The 20012-nt window shown below is 37.6% G+C and overlaps 1 protein-coding gene across 4 annotated transcripts in view; it reads left to right on the top strand.

The window, feature by feature from the left end:
• The window catches only part of CHORDC1 (cysteine and histidine rich domain containing 1), a 22787-nt gene extending 3274 nt beyond the window's left edge, over positions 1–19513 (top strand). The window contains exons 2-11 of one of the 4 annotated variants that reach the window (XM_074956489.1): positions 828–877; positions 3477–3533; positions 4882–5042; positions 6923–7026; positions 8327–8385; positions 9900–10009; positions 10466–10571; positions 13303–13422; positions 14085–14147; positions 14938–19513. In XM_074956489.1, the coding sequence (XP_074812590.1) occupies positions 828–877; positions 3477–3533; positions 4882–5042; positions 6923–7026; positions 8327–8385; positions 9900–10009; positions 10466–10571; positions 13303–13422; positions 14085–14147; positions 14938–15090 (983 nt within the window). In that variant the 3' untranslated portion in view covers positions 15091–19513. The remainder of the gene's footprint in view (positions 1–827; positions 878–3476; positions 3534–4881; positions 5043–6922; positions 7027–8326; positions 8386–9899; positions 10010–10465; positions 10572–13302; positions 13423–14084; positions 14148–14937) is intronic. The other 3 variants (XM_074956499.1, XM_074956508.1, XM_074956517.1) reach the window with 3 other exon arrangements.
• The last annotated feature ends 499 nt before the right edge of the window (positions 19514–20012 follow it).

Below are 20012 nucleotides of genomic sequence, written 5' to 3'. Positions count from 1 at the left end.
AATTGCAGCTCTTGGATCGCATTTTTTCCTTATCTTAGGAATACAATATTGGGTGAAATATACTTGATGTAAATTGAGCACACTATCGTTTCAGTAGCTTCCCAATGATTCTGCCAGCTTAAAGAGCCTTCTATTATCAAATTTCTCTTCCCTACCTGAGTACTTATAGATTGTGATCATGCCACCTCTTAATCATGATCATGCCACTTTCTCTTTGTTAAGCTAAACAGATGGAGTTCATTGAGTCTTTGGCTATACGGCATGCTTTGCAATCTTCTTTAATCAAGTTTGTGAATACCAGATAATTAAGGCAGTGTAGAACCTTAGGTGCCTTTGGCTTAGGAGGCTTGAATCCATCTCCCAAACAACTGTAAATAGTTGTGTTGGGTGTTACAAAATGGAGTTGAGTATCAGTGCCATTCAACTGGACCAGGCTGACATTTGTCTGTGTTTCTACTGGGATACCAGTTAAGGTTAGCTCTATATGATGCTGATCATGGTCCCCAAAAGATCCCATGGTAAATGTAGTAAGGGTAATTTTATTTGTGTGCTTATATTGTACACTGTGGTGTATATGGCCAAAAAAAAAAAGTTTCTACCTTAAAAAACTTAGTTTAAATAAATAGTCTGTATGTGGCTCCATATATACTCTGAGTGCTTGTTCTTCAAAGAGTGATGGGAAAGGGGTGGAAGGTTGAGCTCATGTGCAGTGTGAGAATCAAATGTGTGGAGCTCTGGCTGTAATTGTGTTTAGATTAATAGTTGCAGGGGTTTGGGGTTCATTTAATTACATTTTCATTTAGTACTGCATGTTTCTTTTCTTTCAGATTCATGCACATATCATCCAGGTGTACCAGTCTTTCATGATGCTTTAAAGGTGGGTATGCCAGGATACAGATAGTGAAAGATTCTTTAAATCAATAAATAACAGGTACATTGTTTGACCACTCACTGCAGCAGGTGATTATTATTTTTCTATTCTTCTCAAACTGAGCATGTTGTTTAAGCATTACATATCCTATATTGTTTTGTGAAAAATGTATTGCCTTACCACAGCCAGGTAAAAAGCACGGTATGTAGAACTGTTTTCGATTATAGACATTTTAAAATTTCGGTACACATAATTTAAAGTTTGTTGTTCTTTGTATTCTTTTTGCATTTTTAGAGAAAATTATGTTGCTCAAAAACTGACTAATAGGCTTTGGAAAGGTTAGACCTTTTTCTCAGTAGTCTCTTGTTATACCAGCAGTTCTTAACTGTGATCTGTGGATCATTGGTGGATCATTGGTGGTCCAGCAAGCATTTGTTGATGGCCTGCAAGGACCAGGCTGGTCACATGGTGTTGATACTCCTCAATTTTGGAAGTTAAATTTCATTAAGACAGCCAAAATATGTTAAATATTTTTATTTGCCCAGGTAAGCAATTAGTGTTGTTGCCATGGAGATACTATGTGGAAAAATCTGAGAATTCTTGGCTTATATAAAGGACAAGATCTTCATTAAGGAATTCTGCCTGTCTGACTCTAAACGAAGTTAATGTGAAGTTTGAAAGTGGCAAAATGATAGTTAAAATATTGACAGGTTTCAGAGTAACAGCCGTGTTAGTCTGTATTCGCAAAAAGAAAAGGAGTACTTGTGGCACCTTAGAGACTAACCAATTTATTTGAGCATAAGCTTTCGTGAGCTACAGCTCACTTCACTTCAAGCAATGCCCCTCTGCCATGTACATTGGTCAAACTGGACAGTCTCTACGTAAAAGAATAAGTGGACACAAATCAGATGTCAAGAATTATAACGTTCATAAACCAGTCGGAGAAGACTTCAGTCTCTCTGGTCATGCGATTACAGACAATGAAAGTTGCGATATTACAACAGAAAAACTTCAAAACCAGACTCTAGCGAGAGACTGCTGAATTGGAATTCATTTGCAAATTGGATACAGTTAACTTAGGCTTGAATAGAGACTGGGAGTGGCTAAGTCATTATGCAAGGTAACCTATTTCCCCTTGTTTTTTTCCTAACAACCCCCTCTCCCCCCCCTCCGTTCCTCAGACGTTCTTGTTAAACCCTGGATTTGTGCTGGAAATGGCCCACCTTGATTATCATATACATTGTAAGGAGAGTGATCACTTTAGATAAGCTATTACCAGCAGGAGAGTGGGGTGGGGGGAGAGAAAACCTTTTGAAGTGATAAACACCCATTTTTTCATGAACTGTGTGTATAAAAACATCCTCACTGCATTTTCCACTTTTATGCATCCGATGAAGTGAGCTGTAGCTCACGAAAGCTTATGCTCAAATAAATTGGTTAGCCTCTAAGGTGCCACAAGTACTCCTTTTCTTTTAGTTGAAATATTGATTGCAAGAAATAAGGAATGAAAAAAATCATAAGGTTCATGAATTTGTGAATGATTATACAGTGTGAGAGGATTTGAAAAGAGACTGTCTGGCATCAGCTTGCTATAAGGAAGAGGTGAGAAGCAGTAGTTCTCCCGTGAGGAGAAGCCAGAAGGTGGAGGAGTGTGTATTAAATTTTAACATTAGCTTTAATAAAAAAAAATTTAAATCAGCACTTGTTACAAACAACCATATTCTACCTCCCTTTTTTCTCCTCCCTTCATTTATAGTGAGTCCCATTAGGTATAACTTTCCTTCTAATATGTGTCCCAAATAAGCTAACCAATAAATACTGTCTTACTGTTCACAATATATTGGCTGTGTAAAGGATGAATGTTTAGAGGAAACGCTGCAAAATAATGCTCCCTATTTCAAAGAAAGAAAGCGTTTCCCATCATCTTTTAATCGGCTGCAGAAATACATTGTTAGTCAAAATATCTTTTTTAATACCAAATTAAAGATTCTTTGAGTTTCCAGATAAGTTGTTTTGTGTGGTGCAGTAAGATCTGTTTCTCTAGCATCAGGACTGTTTCATTTGATATAATAAATGTTGGTTTTGAGTTGACCTAATTTGAGCAGATGACTGCCTAAGGCAAAGATGACACTGGACAATGGGGGATGAATGAGACTAACATAAAATAGGCTTATGACTCTCCAAAGATAAGGAAGAAATTTCTGTCCATGCTATATTGCTCTTGAAAATAGAGACTGTGTCCATAACATTAGCAGGTGAACTCAACCTCAGAGAGATTTATTTTAGTTAAATTATTTTATCAACTGTGTGTGTTTGCCTGTTGTTTCATATTGAATCAGAACCTTGCACAGCATAGGAGTATTGTTTCAGTAAGTTTTGATGGTGCTTTATGATGACGTCAGCAAATGTTGACTAGTAATAGCAACTGTAGAAGTCTTTACATTTTCAAAAATACAGGGATGATCAGTAGTGTCCAAGGGAGAGGAGAGTGTTAAGACTATAAAGCAGCATATGCTGGAAAGAATTATCACTAACCTTTTGCTTCTAATAAACTTACTGAGTGGGGTGTTTGCATCTGTCTCATTATTTTATTCCAAATTTATAGGGCTGGTCATGTTGTAAGAGAAGAACAACAGACTTCTCTGACTTCTTAAGCATTGCGGTATGTGTTGGTGATTTTTTTTAAAAATTGATTATTGCAGTTTATATAGCTTATCTGTTACAATTTAAAAAAATCATAGAATTAGATGTTACATTAAGCAAATTTTAAATGGATACATCTTGTTAAACTAAAATCATTTTGAATCAAACAGTGCCTTGCTTCACTATTTCTCCTTGTAGACTACTTAGATGTTAAGTTTCAATTTCTAAACTTCAGCAATTTGTTAATTGGTTCTGTCAAAATGTGCTTATAATATTGTAAAACTATGAGGCCACGAAAAGAAAGGAGGGTGTTTTTACACTCATTTGTCTAAATCAGAGGTTTTTAAACTGTGGTCCACAGACCACCAGTGGTCCACGAGCTCCATTCAGGTGGTCCATGGATAGTTCCCTCCAAGGTGCGCACCTGGGTGGCTACACACAAGAGAATGAAGGGCCACCCACCTGAATTAGCGGAGCTGCGCGAGCGTGGCTCCACTAATCAGGTGCCTGGACCCTGGAGAAGGCGCACAGGTGCGGTGGTGGCCATAGGGCGCAGGTTGGAGGGGGCAGTGGGATGAGAAGATTGGGGGGGGGGGGGGGTGAATATGGGACATGCAGGGCTGTGGCGGCCAGAGAAAGAGGTTACTTTCCCCAGCTCCAGGGCTGTGGCGGCCAGGGAGAGACAGCCCTCCTTCCCAGCCCTCGCTCAAGGGGCTGCCGCAGCAGGGGAGAGAGGGAGAAACCCCCCTCCTTCCCAGCCCTAGCTCCGGGGCTGCTATGACCGGGGAGAGAGGGCACATCCATCACATTAGAAAGGTAAGACTACTGATATTAAAATATGAGTTGTGTGCTTTTATTTGTAGAACAAAAAAAAGTTTTGTTTTGTTTGTTTGTTTTTTTTTACTATAGCGCTTTTATCCAAAACACTTTACGATAGTTAGCTAATGGTACAAACAACATTTGGAGAGATCATTAAGCGGTTTGCCTAGACCCTCAGCAATTTTCAAGTGGTCTGTGGGGGAAAAAAAAAGTTTGAGAACCACTGGTCTAAATCATAAACAACTAAAGAGATTTTGCTCAAACTTTAAAAAAAAAAAAAAGCCTCTTAACAAGCATAGAACACTTCATTTAAGTGTTCCAGAAAGTTTATATATCTGAAAACCAAGAGATGCGGATGTCACTTTTCAACTTCAGTTATAGCATTTGTTGCAAATCAGTCACTAGAACTGAGCAAAGGGTGAAGGATGCTGGTGAAGAATCAAAATGCATTAATTCATTAAACTTGGATAATAGTTTGCTTTTGGATTTTGCACATGAAGTGTTTTGTTTTTGTTTTTCCACATATGTTTCTATGTCATCTACAACAGGGCTGTACAAAGGGTCTCCATAATAGTGAGAAACCCCCTGAGCCTGTGAAACCTGAAGTCAAAACTACCTCTGAGCGAAAGGAGCTAGCTGAACTGAAACCTAAATTTCAGGAGCATATAATTCGGGCTCCAAAGCCAGTGGAAACCATTAATAGGCCAAGGTACGGTATATTGAACTGGCATTTGTGCCAAATTTGTTTTCAGTGGCTAACTTAGAACTTGTTTTGGTTATTGCTATTGATTTTATTTGGAAGGTACTATGGTGATGAGAAGCAGCATTAGATCTTAAAATAGATATTCTGACCCTTTGTTATATATTACATTTTCAAGTGGACATTAATTTATTAAGTCAGACATTTTTTTCAAACCTAGCAATGACCATATTTAAATTACAGCTTTTGGTTTTATATGGCATCTCTTATGTGAATTAATTCAAAGTATTTAGTTACATGCTGTGGAAGCATAGGCAAATGGAATGACCATTGTGTACTTGAGAATAGCTTGTACACTGTTTTAGATGTCTTGATAGGATAATTGGCAACAATATTGCAGTTATTTCTAATTTTGATCTGAACTTGCCTGAAATATGGACATAAAGGGACCTTGGGTAGCATCTCTCTGAAGAACAGAAACATAGTACAGAACCCCTCAGTGTTGTCATTGTATAGGAGTCAAAGTTCTAGTGTGGAACTTTGTGGTCAAGAGTACTGATAACAGAGCTACATTGATGTATTGTGGTATTCTTACTGGAATATACAATTTTTATTTATTTCTTAACTTTAATCAGCCCTGAAAACACACAATGGTAAATTAAACACATACGTTATTAAAATTTGTCAATTTAGCATTGTGCCACAAGAGGTAAAGCCACTCTGCCAAATCAAATAATGTGACTTTTATTTAAATCACTCTTAACTTTCACCACAGGTTCCTTAATGCCTGTGATTAAAATATGGGCTGTGTCTACTCTTGGGTTTCAACTGTTCTGTTTTAAGATGCTTCCTTGTAGATAAGGTGACAGATAATACAAATGTTATCATAGTGCCTAGGAGCCATAGATAAGGAACAAAACCCCATTGTGCTAGGCACTGTACAACACATAACAAAAAGACAGACCGTGCGCCAAAGATCTTATAATCTAAGTGTAAGACAAGGCAATATAGGAATACAGCCAGATAGGGAAGTACAAGGAAACCGTGAGCTAATGTGTTAGCATAAGCAGTGGTCTCAGCACACTAGTGGTTTAACTGTTAAGTTTTTGTAGGCATTATGGCAAAGGAGAGTTTTAAGGAGTCTAATGAAGTAGCCCTGCAGATGTTTACAGGGAATTGCTCAAGCATGAGGGACAGCATGGGAGAAAGCATGAAGGTTTTGTTTGAAAATTTTCAGTCTGCTAATGGAGGATGGCCTCATGCACCTATTGGAGGGAGGAGTCAGCATCTCATTATTGAATGAGAGAATGGGCAGAGGTCATGAAGGGCCTTGAAAATGAAGACATGCAGCTTTTGTTAGATGCGATAGAGAAGGGGGAGCCAGTGGAGAGATTCAAAGAGGGAGTGACATGGCCAAAGCGATGGGCTAGGTAAATTATCTTTGTAGCAGCGTTCTGAAAACGTCTTTTAGGGTACAGCTGCTGTGTGATCTTCTGAGTGTAGCCCTGGCTCTTAAAAAACACCGAGATCGGGAATCTGAGTCACATGTAGCAGATGAAGTCCTTCAACCTAGAGTACAGATATTGCCTTGCCAACTCTTCTACTTGATTTTCCCAACCCACTAACATCTTGACTGAATTAAGACTCAGCCAGGTTGCCATCATCAATTGTACAATTTCATAATAAGACTTCATTCTCTTCCCTGGAATTATTTTGTGGGAAAGGTATTTTGTAGTGGCTGATTGAGGTGGCTTTTTTCCCCCCTGTTATGTCAGAATGATGGTGATGCGTATTCTAATCTTGTCACAGCAGAGGTTTGAAAGGTATCTTTTGTCTTATTATGTAATTTATTTTGACCAAGATAAAATGAATGCGTTTAAATATTTTAGCCCAGATGAGCCAATGACAAGCTTACAGCTGAAAGTATCCGCTTCCCTGAAACAAGCACTAGATAAACTGAAACTATCATCAGAGAATGAAGAAGAAAAAAAAGGTAAGAATCTGTAACAAAACAGAACGAGATGCCAAAGACACAGTTGTTGCGATATCCTTAGATAAATGGTAGAATGTCTCACATGCCAGTGTTTCAGAATTAATGACTTTACAAATGTATTCAAGAACCACATATTCCAGCAAATTAGTTCCACAGAAGGCAGCAATTAAATTGAAACTGACACCAGGAGAGAAACATGTTTCCTTAAGCAGTTTATTCAAACCGTCAATGGTGTGTATTTGTTATCCCTGGCGCATTTTTCCAAACAGTTTCAATGGAAAAACTGTTTTCACTTGGAACAATAGACATTCCAAGTAATTGAATATAGATAGACCCAAATAATCAAGATTGGATTTCTTTTTAAATGATAGTTTCTAGGAGTTGTTTTGGGGCAGTTCTATGGCCTGTGTTATACAGGAGTTCAGATTAGATGGTCACAATGCTCCCTTCTGGCCTTAGAATCTAGGAATTAAAATTGTATGGTCTCTTTGTGGATGTTCCCATATTGTTTACTCCAGAACTAAAGCCCTCTTTCCAAGGGAAATGGCCCTGCCTTTCTAAAAAAAAAAATATTCATAGAAGTTCTAGTTGTCGAGATAATGTCTCCTAGGACTGCTGTCTTGGCTGTTTTAAAAATCTGTTGTGATTAAATCATTGCATAATGACTCCAAAATGGATGTATGTGGTATATAATGTAAAGAAGAAAGTCCTTTAATTTATCAACAAACTATTTATTTAAATACTGGAGAGTTTTAAACTCTGGGATAGCCCTGTATCAAGTAATTATATTTCTAATATGGTAGCACACTATACAACATAGTCACAGTTTTCAGAAAGAGGAGTTCATATTAAGACACCTGTGTGTGTGTGTGTTTTTCCTAAAGTGCTGAGCAGTCATCAACTCCCAATAACCTCCAGCACTGCTTGTGTAATTCCTCCCTGAACATTCCAGCATGCAAGGCGAGTGCACCCTCTGCTGTGCTCCCTTATGTGGTGCTCAATGCTTCCCTCAGCACACCAGCTCAGGGTGCAGATACAAAAGTGTATTGGGGTCATGGTCCTATCTGATCTCTGCTCACATTAGGGAATATATAGGAAGTAGTTTCTGTATGCATTTCTGACAGGCCTTTGTGTAGGGTGCAGAAAATGAGGGATGCTCCTTGTACTCTTTCACCTCCCACCTATGGACATATGGAAGGGTCTGTCAGAATCTAGACTTTATCTTTAAGTAAACTAAATATTTGATATTTATAAAGTGGCATTTTTATATTAAAGATATTTATATGCCTTCATTTTACAGAAGAGGACAGTGATGAGATCAAAATTGGGACGTCATGTAAAAATGGAGGCTGTTTGAAGGTAAATAGCTGTTTTATTACTTCTGTTTACAGTGTAACTATAGAATCCTAAGACCATGAACAAGTCAACATTTTAAAACAGATTATAAAGTAATTCAGAGTCCACACAGGGTCCACAAGTCTGAATAAATAGATACACTTTTCAACTTATTCAAAAGGTCAAAATGTAGATTCTTTTGGACCAATGAGTTAGTAATCTCAAGAGTTGAGGCCCATCACTAAGGTTTCTGGGCCCCAAATTAAAAAACGTAGGGGTTTGTCAGTGTCAGCACCTCTGATACTTTACTCCAGCAGTTAAAAATTAGGCAGAGTGAGGTGGTACCAAACTGAAGGGCTCTATTGATAAATACTTGGAATTGCTCCTGGCAACTAGTGAAGTTCTGCTGCAGTCTATGCCGTACCTACTAGTGTGTTAGACTTTAAGGTGCCACTGGACTCCTTGTTGTTTCTACTAATCAAACACTCTTTGAAGAACACTGAGTAAGGAAGCAACCACAGTTTACATTTTCAACCATGAAACCATTCTTCCAGTCCCACCCAAATTGTCTCAGGACACATCTACACTGCAATTAAAAACCTGCACCTGGCCTATACCAACTGACTTGGGCTCGGGCTTAGGGGCTGTTTAATTGCTGGAATTAAATCGCTAGACATTGAGCTGGAATCCGGCCTCTAGGACTCTGTGAGATGGGAGGGTCCCAGAGTTTAGGGTGCAGTCTGAGAAAATGTCTACACCGCAATTAAACAGCCCCTTAGCCTGAACCCTGTGAGCCCAGTTTAGCTGGTGTGGGCCAACCACAGGTGTCTTTAATTGCAGGGTAGACATACCTCACTTTTTCCCCTGACAACCTTCCACTGAACAGGAGGGATGCAAACTAAAAATTTGTAGCAACCACAAGGTCTGAAGGATCCTTTGTTCGTTATCATTGAGGGTCACCTGGTGAGGGTGGTGGTTGCACAAGAGTTTGTGATCCTCTCCACTGGATTGCAGTAGTCCTGTCAATTGGATTACGAGGGGCTGGTATTTCAGTTAATAGATCCTTGTGTTGCTAAGCACCTCGCAGTACATTGGGCTGCTTCCTTTTATGGTGCTTCATTTTGGTGACTTTTTCATTGGTGAATGACCTCATTTTAAGCTTGCAGTTTTTTAATAATGCGCCAAATATTACTTCATTACCTGTGTGTGTACATGCGCACACTTGGTTCACTTGTGAAAACAGAGTTGAATAGTTCTGGATTTCTCTGTAAGAAGAGGTTAAACTAGCCTTTGAGTACTAATAGCGATAGTATCCCGATATCCCACAGAGTCAATATAAAGGATACTTTTAAGGTGGATGGGGGGGAGGCACTTTTGATGAAGATGGAATGAATGTGTCTGAGTTTATTTTGCAGCACAGAGGAAGAAAGAGCCCATTTTTGGTTTGTTTAAAATGCAGTAATACATATTGGTCAGTGTTCGCAAACTGTTTTGCTAATTGTTTTGTTCTAATATTTTATTTTTTACTTCCTAAAAAGAGAGAGAGAATTTTTTTAAAAAGTTTTGTATTTCACCAGACATTTGAAGGACCACAGAGCACAGAAGAAATATGTATATACCATTCTGGAGTACCTATATTCCACGAAGGGTTAGTATTATGTAATTAATAGGATTTCCTTCCATAAATTCTCTAATCATTTTTTCTAAATATTATGCAGTTGGTTATTTTCAAAAGGTAAGATGTTTACACTGTTAAAACTGTTGATAGCGATAAATGTTTCTAAATATTTGACTTGTGTATGTATTATGGCTAAGGTTATTTTAGTGAAAGTAATGGACAGGTCACAGGCAATAAACAAAAATTCATTGAATCCTGTGACCTGTCCCTGACTTTTACTTAAAAAAAACATGACAAAATGGGGAGCTCTGAGGTCCACCTGCTGTCTGCAAGCTCCAGGGTTCTCCCGTGGTGGCTGGGAGCTGAAGCAGAAAATGTCAGAGGTCTCTGGAAATCATATATTCTGTAACTTTCATGACCTCTCTGACACAATTTTAGCCTCAATTATGGCTTGTTAAATTATTTTCTTTTGAAATTTTTTCAAAGGATGAAGTATTGGAGCTGTTGTAAGAGAAAAACTTCTGATTTTAATACATTTTTGTCTCAAGAAGGCTGTACAACGGGAACACACGTGTGGACTAAAAAGGATGCTGTAAGTAGTACTAACTTTGCCATTGGTAGCTGGTTACTTAAACTTCCCAGTCATTAAGAAAGTATAGTGGTGGACTGAATTGCAGCTTTATTTAAACAAAGAATAATAATTCCCCTACCTCCACCGTTACACAATTTCTCTAATATGTGTTGATGAGTGTTGGGAGCAGTTTGAGATTAATAATGGATCTTAAACTAATCTGAGTGAAATACTGTACTTGTCTGTATACAACCACACCTTTTATTGAACCATACATTGTGAAATAATATAAAATAAAATAAACCCACTGTTTGTACGCATTTCTAAACAATTCTGTAAGGCTTTTTTAGGTGATAGACTTTCCAACCCAGCACTTATAAATGTTACGCATATGGTAACGAAGAGCCCCAAAAAAATTTCACAGAGAAACATCTTCCTAAAACTAGGAATAGAATACATTTAAATAGACTAAAATAATCTTGCTTTCCAAAATCTCATTCACACAGAAATAGTGAGTGTTCTAGAGCTGGGACTGGTGGGAATATGACTTTTCTATCTTTTCCAAACACCATTCTTACAGTGGGTTTTTCTTTGCTCTAAAGCATAATGCATTGCTTGGTTTGATTATTTTTATGTTAGGACACAGAATGTGCTTTTTGCTTATAGCTGTTCCGTAGCAGAGCTCAGAATAAACCAGACAGGTTAGTTTGGACTTGTAAAACAAAGGAAAATACTTATGGTAATAGTTAAAGAGGTTGTGTGAGGATGCTGCAAGACTAGAGTGTTACATTGAAACAATGTAGCTGAGCACTTTCAAATTCAGAAATAATACTATCCAGTCATGTTCTGCTCTTAGATGTGTATATACAACTTCATTGTCAATATAGTCTCTGCTTCTGACCTACAAAATAAGATCAATACAGCAAATGTAGCATTGTTAAAAGGAAGAAGAGGTATTGCTAGGTGCTCTCTCTTCCCTTAGTCATTTCCCACCCCCCCAGCCCACTTAATCTCTTGGGAACACAGAATCTTTGTCAGTTCTGTCACTTCCTGATAGTAACTGTATTGCTCAGTTTTTCTAGAAAAATGAGGGTAGAAGGACTTGAGTGTGTATGCAGGGGGTGGAAAAGGAAAAAGTTTTAAAACCTCAATTTTAGTTGTAGCAACTTACTAAAATAGCTGGCTCCTAGCCCAGTGGGGCTAGTAGCAAAATCATGTGTTGCAGGGCAGTCTGTATTCCCAGCTGGCTGGTCTCTGCTGTGGGGAGGTGGCTGAAATGCTGTCCCTAATGCTTTCATACAGCCTAGCAACTGCCTCACTGGGCCAACCACAGTATATTAGCTGTACTAGATGCTCTAGTTCAAGGTAGCCATGCTGCAATCCACTGGTCTGCAGTGCTGTGCTCAAACTTCTTACACTTTGCTGGAAGAAAGAGGAAAGTCTAGCATCCTCTTTCTCTTCTTTAACTTCACCCTCCCACAAAACAGGAAAGATGGGCCACTGGGAAAACCTTGGTTGGTTTGTTTCCCACCTGCTACCTCTTTCCACATTCCATCTCTCCCTGGGTAATTGGTTTTTTTTTTTCTTTAGCAAAGGAGTTGGGAGTCTGGTTTCCTTTCCTTCTGTCTAGAACTGAAAGTACCAGGTTCAGGGAGCCCAAAGATTTTTTTTTTTTTTTTTTTTTTTTCTGCAATGCCATTGAATGGATTTAATCTTTCCTCCTTCCTGGACACTCCTTTTTTTAATGTGTGGCTTTCCTCCTTCCTTCCCTTGTCCCATTCTCTGTACTGTTCCCACCAGAGGCCACTGCGGAGTGTTCTGTGACCTGTTTGTTGCAGCAGTAATATGAAGCCCTCTCTCCAGTGCCCTTTTACTACCTCTTTCAAATTTAGACAACAAGCTGTCCAGTCAATTACTGTGAGATTTTTCTCATTCCCACTAATACTTCCTTCAAGCATTAGAAAGGGTATGAATCTGAGCATCTCATCTTGCAAAATGGGTACTTCATAGATAGTGTAAAAAATTCCTCTTCAGCTGGCCTCTGTACATTCCCAATCTAGGAGATATGCCAATAGTGTAGCTTGAACTGGTGGAGCATTCTAGTAGTAGTCTCCATTGGAGTGCTCTTGCACCTCTTTCCCCTGACTGTGTGACTCTGAACTTCTAGAGAGTGGGGCTATAAAAGGGATGGGGGTCGTAATCTATTAGAAAAGTTTTAGTTCATGTCACTTCTATTTTGCTGGATGGGATGCATCCCTAATGCTATAGGATGGAGATATTTGACAATGCAAAACTATATACTAGATAGTTTTTTCTTCACCTGTCATACTTTCCTCCTCTGTTTCTATAATCCTTGCTTTTTTTATATACATCTTATATCTCTAATATTAAAGTTTTGAGTCTGCTTGTCAAATGACAGAGTTAAGAAGTGGCTCCTTGCTAAAGAAAGATTTCTCCACTGAAATTTTTTTTACTTTTGCCTAGAAGGTAGAGCTATAATCCTTTCTGAATGGAATCTTGATTTGTAGGATGGGAGAGGGCCCTCAAACTCTTACCATTATGTAGTTTTTCCTTAACATTAGTAGGGTTCCTGCGCACACATCTAAATGCAGAATTTAGTCCTGTTCTAGTTATATTTATTTTCATTAAAATGTTGTCCTACATGACAATTTTCAGAGCAGTTTTTTTAAAATGTATCCTGAATGTACAGTTCCAATACTGTATTTTTCCAAAATACACCTGTGTTTTGTAGGGGAAAAAAGTAGTTCCATGTAGGCATGATTGGCATCAAACTGGAGGTGAAGTGACTATTTCAATATATGCGAAAAATTCACTTCCTGAACTTAGCCATGTAGAAGCAAATAGCACAATGGTGAGTATCTGTTTTATTTTAAATAGATATTTTTTTTCGAAACTTGATGTTTAAGTGTAGCATAATATAAGTTGCTTGGATGTACTCTTGTGCATAAATATTAAAACACAATCTCTTTGCTCTTTTAAGAAAACAAAAGTAAAATGCTGTAACAATCTTCTCCTGTGAGACATAATTCTTCTTGACTTGCAGGTTCCTAAGCATTTTGTGCCTTTTTTGTTCCTTTAGTCAAACTTCTTAAATTTAAGTCTTTACAAAACTTAAAATTATGTAAACTTCTTTTAACTACCAAAATATTTTCTACATTTTTATTCTATGTTTTTAAAAGCAAGCAGACCCTCTTTTAGGATGCGTAGCTTCACAGAAACCGCGCTATTGCACAGATTTTACAATTGAAATATTCTAATTTGTGATTCCATAAACACATTTTGGAAAATTGTATTGCCTAATACCAGCATTTGCATTGATACGTTCTTCTACAGGTACAACATGTTGCCACACTTGGCCCTGATCCTGCATCAGGATCCATTTGCACAGACCTCTGTTTGTGTGGAGTCCTGGTGACTTCAGTGATGTAGAATTAGGGTGCTGATGTCATACTTTTTATTTTAAACTTAATCAATTGACATTAATAAATCTCTTCTGTATTTTTTCTCATTTAGCTAAATATCCATATTATATTTGAAGGAGATAAAGAATTTGATCGCAATGTGATATTGTGGGGAGTAAGTATAATAAACTCGAATGTTTTGTTAAGCCTTACTCAATTTCACCCTCAGCCATAGCTTTTTCAGAATAGAATAGTTTTTTCCCCCCCCTAAAACCACCACCACTTCTGTAGGTCTGGATTATCAAGAGAAGTTCATTTTATGCAGGATTTACCAGTCTAAGCATAATTGCGATATGAGTATTGCCAAAAATTTCTAGGGCCAGACCTTTTCAATTATAGTTGCATGTAATTTCATATGCCAAACTTGTGCGTGCATGCATACAGTAGCTTGCATATTCTGCATACATATGCATGCCAATTTCTCTCTTCATAGCTTAGAGGAGGGATACTTAATAGGTGGACCACAAGTCAAATCTGGACTTCCAGTTGCTTTTGAATGGCTTACTTACAAAAATAATAACAATAATTATTATATTTTTCTCTGGAGTTTGGACCTTGGCTATACCTTGACCAAGAAATTTGGACCTGGACAAAAAATAATTGATCAGAGTGTAGGAAAGGGCTGAGGCTGCACAGCTTTCCCCAGAACCCAGAGGAAACTGCACATTAAAAGCTGCTCTCTCCCTCCGGGGCAACTGTGTTTTACAGATTTACTCCTTTTTTTAATTTTGCAGATATTTGGGGATGGAACTGTCCTAGGTAAATTCCATTCTATACTGTTGCCGGACCCAAACATCTGGAGATTGCAAAATTCCTATAATGCATGCTGAGCATATAGTAATTGTTTACATATTTCCAACAATCTTATTCCTAAATTTAAGTGAAACATACTTGTTCTGTTCCAGGTAATTGATGTGAAGAGGAGTTATGTAAACATGACAGCTACGAAGATTGAGCTCACTATGAGGAAAGCAGAGCCCATGTTATGGGCAAACCTTGAACTACCAATACCTAAAACACAGCTAAAACAAAATGAAGATATTACAGATCAAGAATGAAATCCTAAAGATATACAGACTGTTTTCTATCGTGAAAGTGGTGACTTGCTATTGTAATGCATTTCCTTTTAAGATTTTATTTTATATAAGATCACTTTTTACAATACATCTTGCATTGCAGATCGGGACAAGCACTCCATTATGTAAAAACCTGATGCTTGCCCTGATCTGGAATGCAAGATTTATTGTAAATTTATTGAAGCTCAGTCCACACGGTGCATTAACGTTTCAAGCATCCTATTCGGACTGGAGCTACCAGAGTAATTGATGTTAGACTACATACGGTTTGCTATATATCTTATTGTAAAAAGGACACAAGATATAAGTCTGTGGAATGGTCAACATGATTCCAGTGGTCTACAATAAATAAATTTGTAATAAATCCAGAAACAATATAGGTGCTACTCAGATTCTTTCCTTTTCCCTTGTGAAAGTGACAGGAATGGCTGCATATTCCACTTGTGCACTGATGAGGTCATTTAGTTTTTGAAGGGCTCAGGTAGTTACTGGCTTTTTCAACATCTTGTTTGGAACTGCTCTGAGCAGTTTTAGATTACACTTGGTAAAAGCACAGGTGCGCTATCAACACTAGCACTATTACCAGTAAAAGTGCAACAACAGAAGACTTGCCAAAAAATTCTATTGTAACTGGAGCCAAGGAGTGGAGGAGTTTGTGAAAATTTCCCCCCACTACCACCTCCGTTTTGATTTCTGAATTTTAAATAATCCTAAAACAAAAGGAAATGGAGCAAGGTAGTGGTTTGATAGCTTAGCCTTCCAGCTCTGGAAACCTACACATTAGAGACCATCTCAAAACCACTAAGCCAGTTAATGTAAGGGATTTTGCAAGGTCTCTAACATTTGTTAGCTACCACCCCAAAATGCTCAGAGTTGTTAGTCTGTCTCAAAGAAGGTAAATATTGAAGCAGGAGATGCTAGTGTAGGTGGTATTTGATATGTTGGCTAAGCTATGTGAGGAAGATTAATGTTTCCATGCAGTATGCTTAAGTCTAGCTGTTGAGGGCTAGTTGTCTTTCTCTGAGTATTAAATTCACTAAAGGAAAAGTTAAAAAAAAAAACAAAAAAAAAAACTGGATTATCCTTATTAAAAAAAAAAAAAAACAACCCTTTTTAAAGATGCTTATTTAAATGTTTTTATTTTTAATTCTTTTGGTTAGTACTTCCAGAAGAAAACTTCACTGCATATTTTTGTTTTCAGTTCAAGGGTAGAGGCCTTGCTGCCAAAAACCTGGGATATTGTGAAAATATGTGACTGAGTTCTAGGCCATAGCTGATGTAGTAATGCTTCTCTCCCTGCCTGAAATTGCATCTTTTAAAGTAAGTTTGGGGCTGCAATTAAAAAAACAAAAAACTCTATACAATGCAGATCACTATTCATATCACAGTATGTGTAGGTCAATTTCTATCTAATTAAAACTTATCATAGAAAACTTTAAAGCCCCAATCCACTTTAGACTCAGGCTATACACTGGAGTTGGAAGGTGTAATGTGCCAAGGGTCTCAGACAGGATCATACTTGGTGTGGCTAGCCTCTCCCGCTGCCACAGCTACACTTCACGTGGGTATGTCCGCTCAAGCTAGAAACTACACCTTCCAGCTCCAGGATAGACATACCCTCTCTCATGCAGGGACATAAGCAATTCATTGGGAGTGATACCACAAATTCTTATGATACCTTGATGCATAGTCATTTTTTCCATCCTGACAGAGCTAGAACGGGGGCTGAAATAATTTTTACAGTTGGCAAGATGGGAGTGTGTAGTGCTTTTATGTATATAATAATGAAAAACCTCCTCAAAAGCTTAAGAATAAAGGTAGTTTAACTAATCTTTAGGGTTTTTTCAGCTGGGCTTAATTTTACCTGTGTAGACTTGAGTTCAGGGTTCCGTCTACAGCAATACTTAAAGACATAACTAATGCTGAAAAACGGGTAGGAAATATAGAATAATGTATATATATTTACAGAGAAACTGCCTTCGTGTTTGAGGCCGGAACTTTTAAAGGGGCTGAGAAAGTGAGTTGCTCAACTCTCATTGACTTAATGGGAATGTGATGACTGACTCCTTAGGCCCCTTTGAAAACCCCAGCTATAGGTGCTGCACACAACTATACAGTTAAAACAAGGCATAGATAAAAGAAGTTAACGTAATACCATGTAAAATGCCTTAAAGTAGTAGTGTCCAGGCTTTCAGAAGTATATACATGAAAATAAATCTGTACTCTTTGCATGTGGAAATTTGTAGGAGCTCATCAGGCATTGTGTGTACACACAAGTGCATGCTTTTCTAAGTCAATATATTGTGGCATTACTTACTTCACTGGGGGGAGTATTCCAGAAACCTCAAGAGTAGAGGCAAGTATACAAGCTATGCTAGCCATTCCTCTGCAACTCTACCGTCTTCATTTGCTTTACGTGTTAGGAATAGCAGTTGTTGCAAGACCTAAGCAGAACTCTGAACTTGGATACAACAGGGACGAGCACTGTATAACTACCGGAATATAATTCTGGTTTTGGGGGGCAAGTCAATGTGCATATATCTGTAATAGTCTTACACACATTCTTTTAATTTTCTATATCTTTAACTGAATACCTGGGATTTTTTAAAAATCTTTGCAGTTCACTGCAGTATTAGTTGAAGCATCATGTAAAATTCATTTTAGGGAGCTTGTGTTAGCGAATATAAGACAGAACTGAGCCAAATTCCCACTGATTGGAGTGCAGAATTTGGGTCTAAAGAATTATCCTCTTCACCACAACCATGTTTATAATATGTTCTGGTAATACGCAGAATAAGTTGATAGCGTTTTCCTCAAGCCATTAGCTAGTAAATATTCCACCTCTGCTCCCCTTTTGCACTCAGCCGGATAATTAGACTCTGAAACACAACACAAGAGGAAAGTCAGGAGTTATTTCTTGTGTTCCATGTCTTTAATAGAAAATTGTAGATACTTTAGAGCTCGATAATGACAAAAATCAAAACTTTCCCATCAATATAATAGAAATTAGGGGTTTTTTAAATATTTCTGTTTAAGGAAGTTCAAACATAGTTTTTCTTAAAATTATCTGAAGCTATAGCTTTTTTTCTACTCTTCTGCATGTTCACCCAGCAGCATACTATTGAGCTATATCCTCTTTGATTGAGAATTAGAAGGTTTTGAACAAACCTTGCCAGTGCCCAGAAACTATCTTTACAACACTGCAGATAGGTTGTGTCTTAGAAAAATAAAAAGATTTTGATCTGGTGGTTGCCTTTTTTTAGTGGAACTCTTATATGACACTGAACTCTGTCAGCAAATAGGAGGAAGGGAAAATAGAATTGAGATTATAATTACTATACTAAACAATTAGCTAACACTTCAGAAAGCTGTATTTAGAGGGGGAAAAAACCCACACAGCTTGTAAGAGAGGTTGAAGAGGATTTATTTTCTAACAAATAGATTTTTTAATTATTAAATTATAATGAAATTGTAAATATCTGCCTAATATAAACCAAAATCAGCTTGGTCTGAATGATTCCTGGCAGTCAAGATTGCCATATCTCATAGCTTCATTGTACTACCTTTAACAGGTTGGTTTGCCTGCTGCAATCTGTGGAAATTAGTTTTATATTTTTATAATACACAGAACTCTTACAAAACTATACCGTATTTATTGTATATTTGTCATAGACTTGGCTATACGGTTGCTTGTAAAGCTGTTCACCTCAAAATTCTTAAAGTATGAAAATACCACTATAGTAGAGACTTACCATTTCTCAAGTGAGATTTACATTTTTCCCTACTGTTTTGCCTGCCTAATGTTACATATGATTTCTGTAGTCTGTCAGATTTCAGAACTATTCTTTTCAAGATCTGATTAGTGTTTTGAGCACCGGACCATTCAGTTACCATAACTTTTTGATTCTATAGAATATTAGTGTAATTTTATAAAAAGTACCCATCCATGGATGAGGGGGGTTTTTTTTGTTAACATTTATATTATCAAATCATTATTTCAGCAGTTTAGTAGTTTTACTAGAAACTTTTTGCCTTGAAAAGACATCCACTTATTTTGTGTAATGATGTAATTCTTTGCTTGTATTCTTAAACATGGCATGAGGATTGATAAATACTGTAGCTGTTCAATTCATTGTTTATTTTCCATATTACTACCACAAATTGCACTTATCCACATTCAGAAAAATGACCTTGTACATTAATGAAGTACTCTAGGTGTCTGGAACACTGTTTTAGGATGTTAAATATTTTGGCATTACGAAAAACATGTGCATTACTGTTTTGTCCATGTTTTCTTCTGCATGGGTGTCTGATTTGTCCTATTCATGTAACTTGGTTATGTGAACTTTTTCTTAGTATGCTCATGTCTTCATGCTCTAGTTTTGAATAAATTCTTACTACATGCCGGTTATACTTGTCTGTTTCTGGTTACTTCTGTATTGAGGGAGAACTTTCTTTGGCTCTGCTGTACAGTGACAATACAGCATTTCTTAGGTACTCAAGTTCTGTTTCTACAGTGTGTTTCAGTATGAAGACTAGAACTCCTGTGTTGGAGTTTTTTTCTCCCTGATTTTTTTAAAAACCACCAAAAGTAAGCAGTATTTTTCAAATTAAGACTGCTGCTACCAGCTTTTCAGTATGGGGAGTTTAGACAGGACTTGAGGCAGGTGGTGTCTCAAGGAATTTCAGCTCAGCACCAACTTTTTGGAGTTGCAAACAATGAGGAATCAATATATGGGCTCTTCCCGAGGATACTGGAAGTACCCTTGCTATGATGCCAGGTCTGACTGGAACACTATCAATACAAGGTTCTGCCATTTGGCTATTTGACAGCATCTCAGGTGTTTTTCCAAAATGCTCACTGTAGTGGCAGCACACCTCTGCAAACAGAATCACAATTTTTC

This window comes from Natator depressus, chromosome 1 (genome assembly GCF_965152275.1).
Source record: "Natator depressus isolate rNatDep1 chromosome 1, rNatDep2.hap1, whole genome shotgun sequence".
In the NCBI taxonomy this organism is placed as follows: domain Eukaryota; kingdom Metazoa; phylum Chordata; order Testudines; family Cheloniidae; genus Natator; species Natator depressus.
The sequence above is the reverse complement of the archived record's forward strand: the minus strand, read 5'-3'. Positions and strand labels throughout refer to the sequence as shown.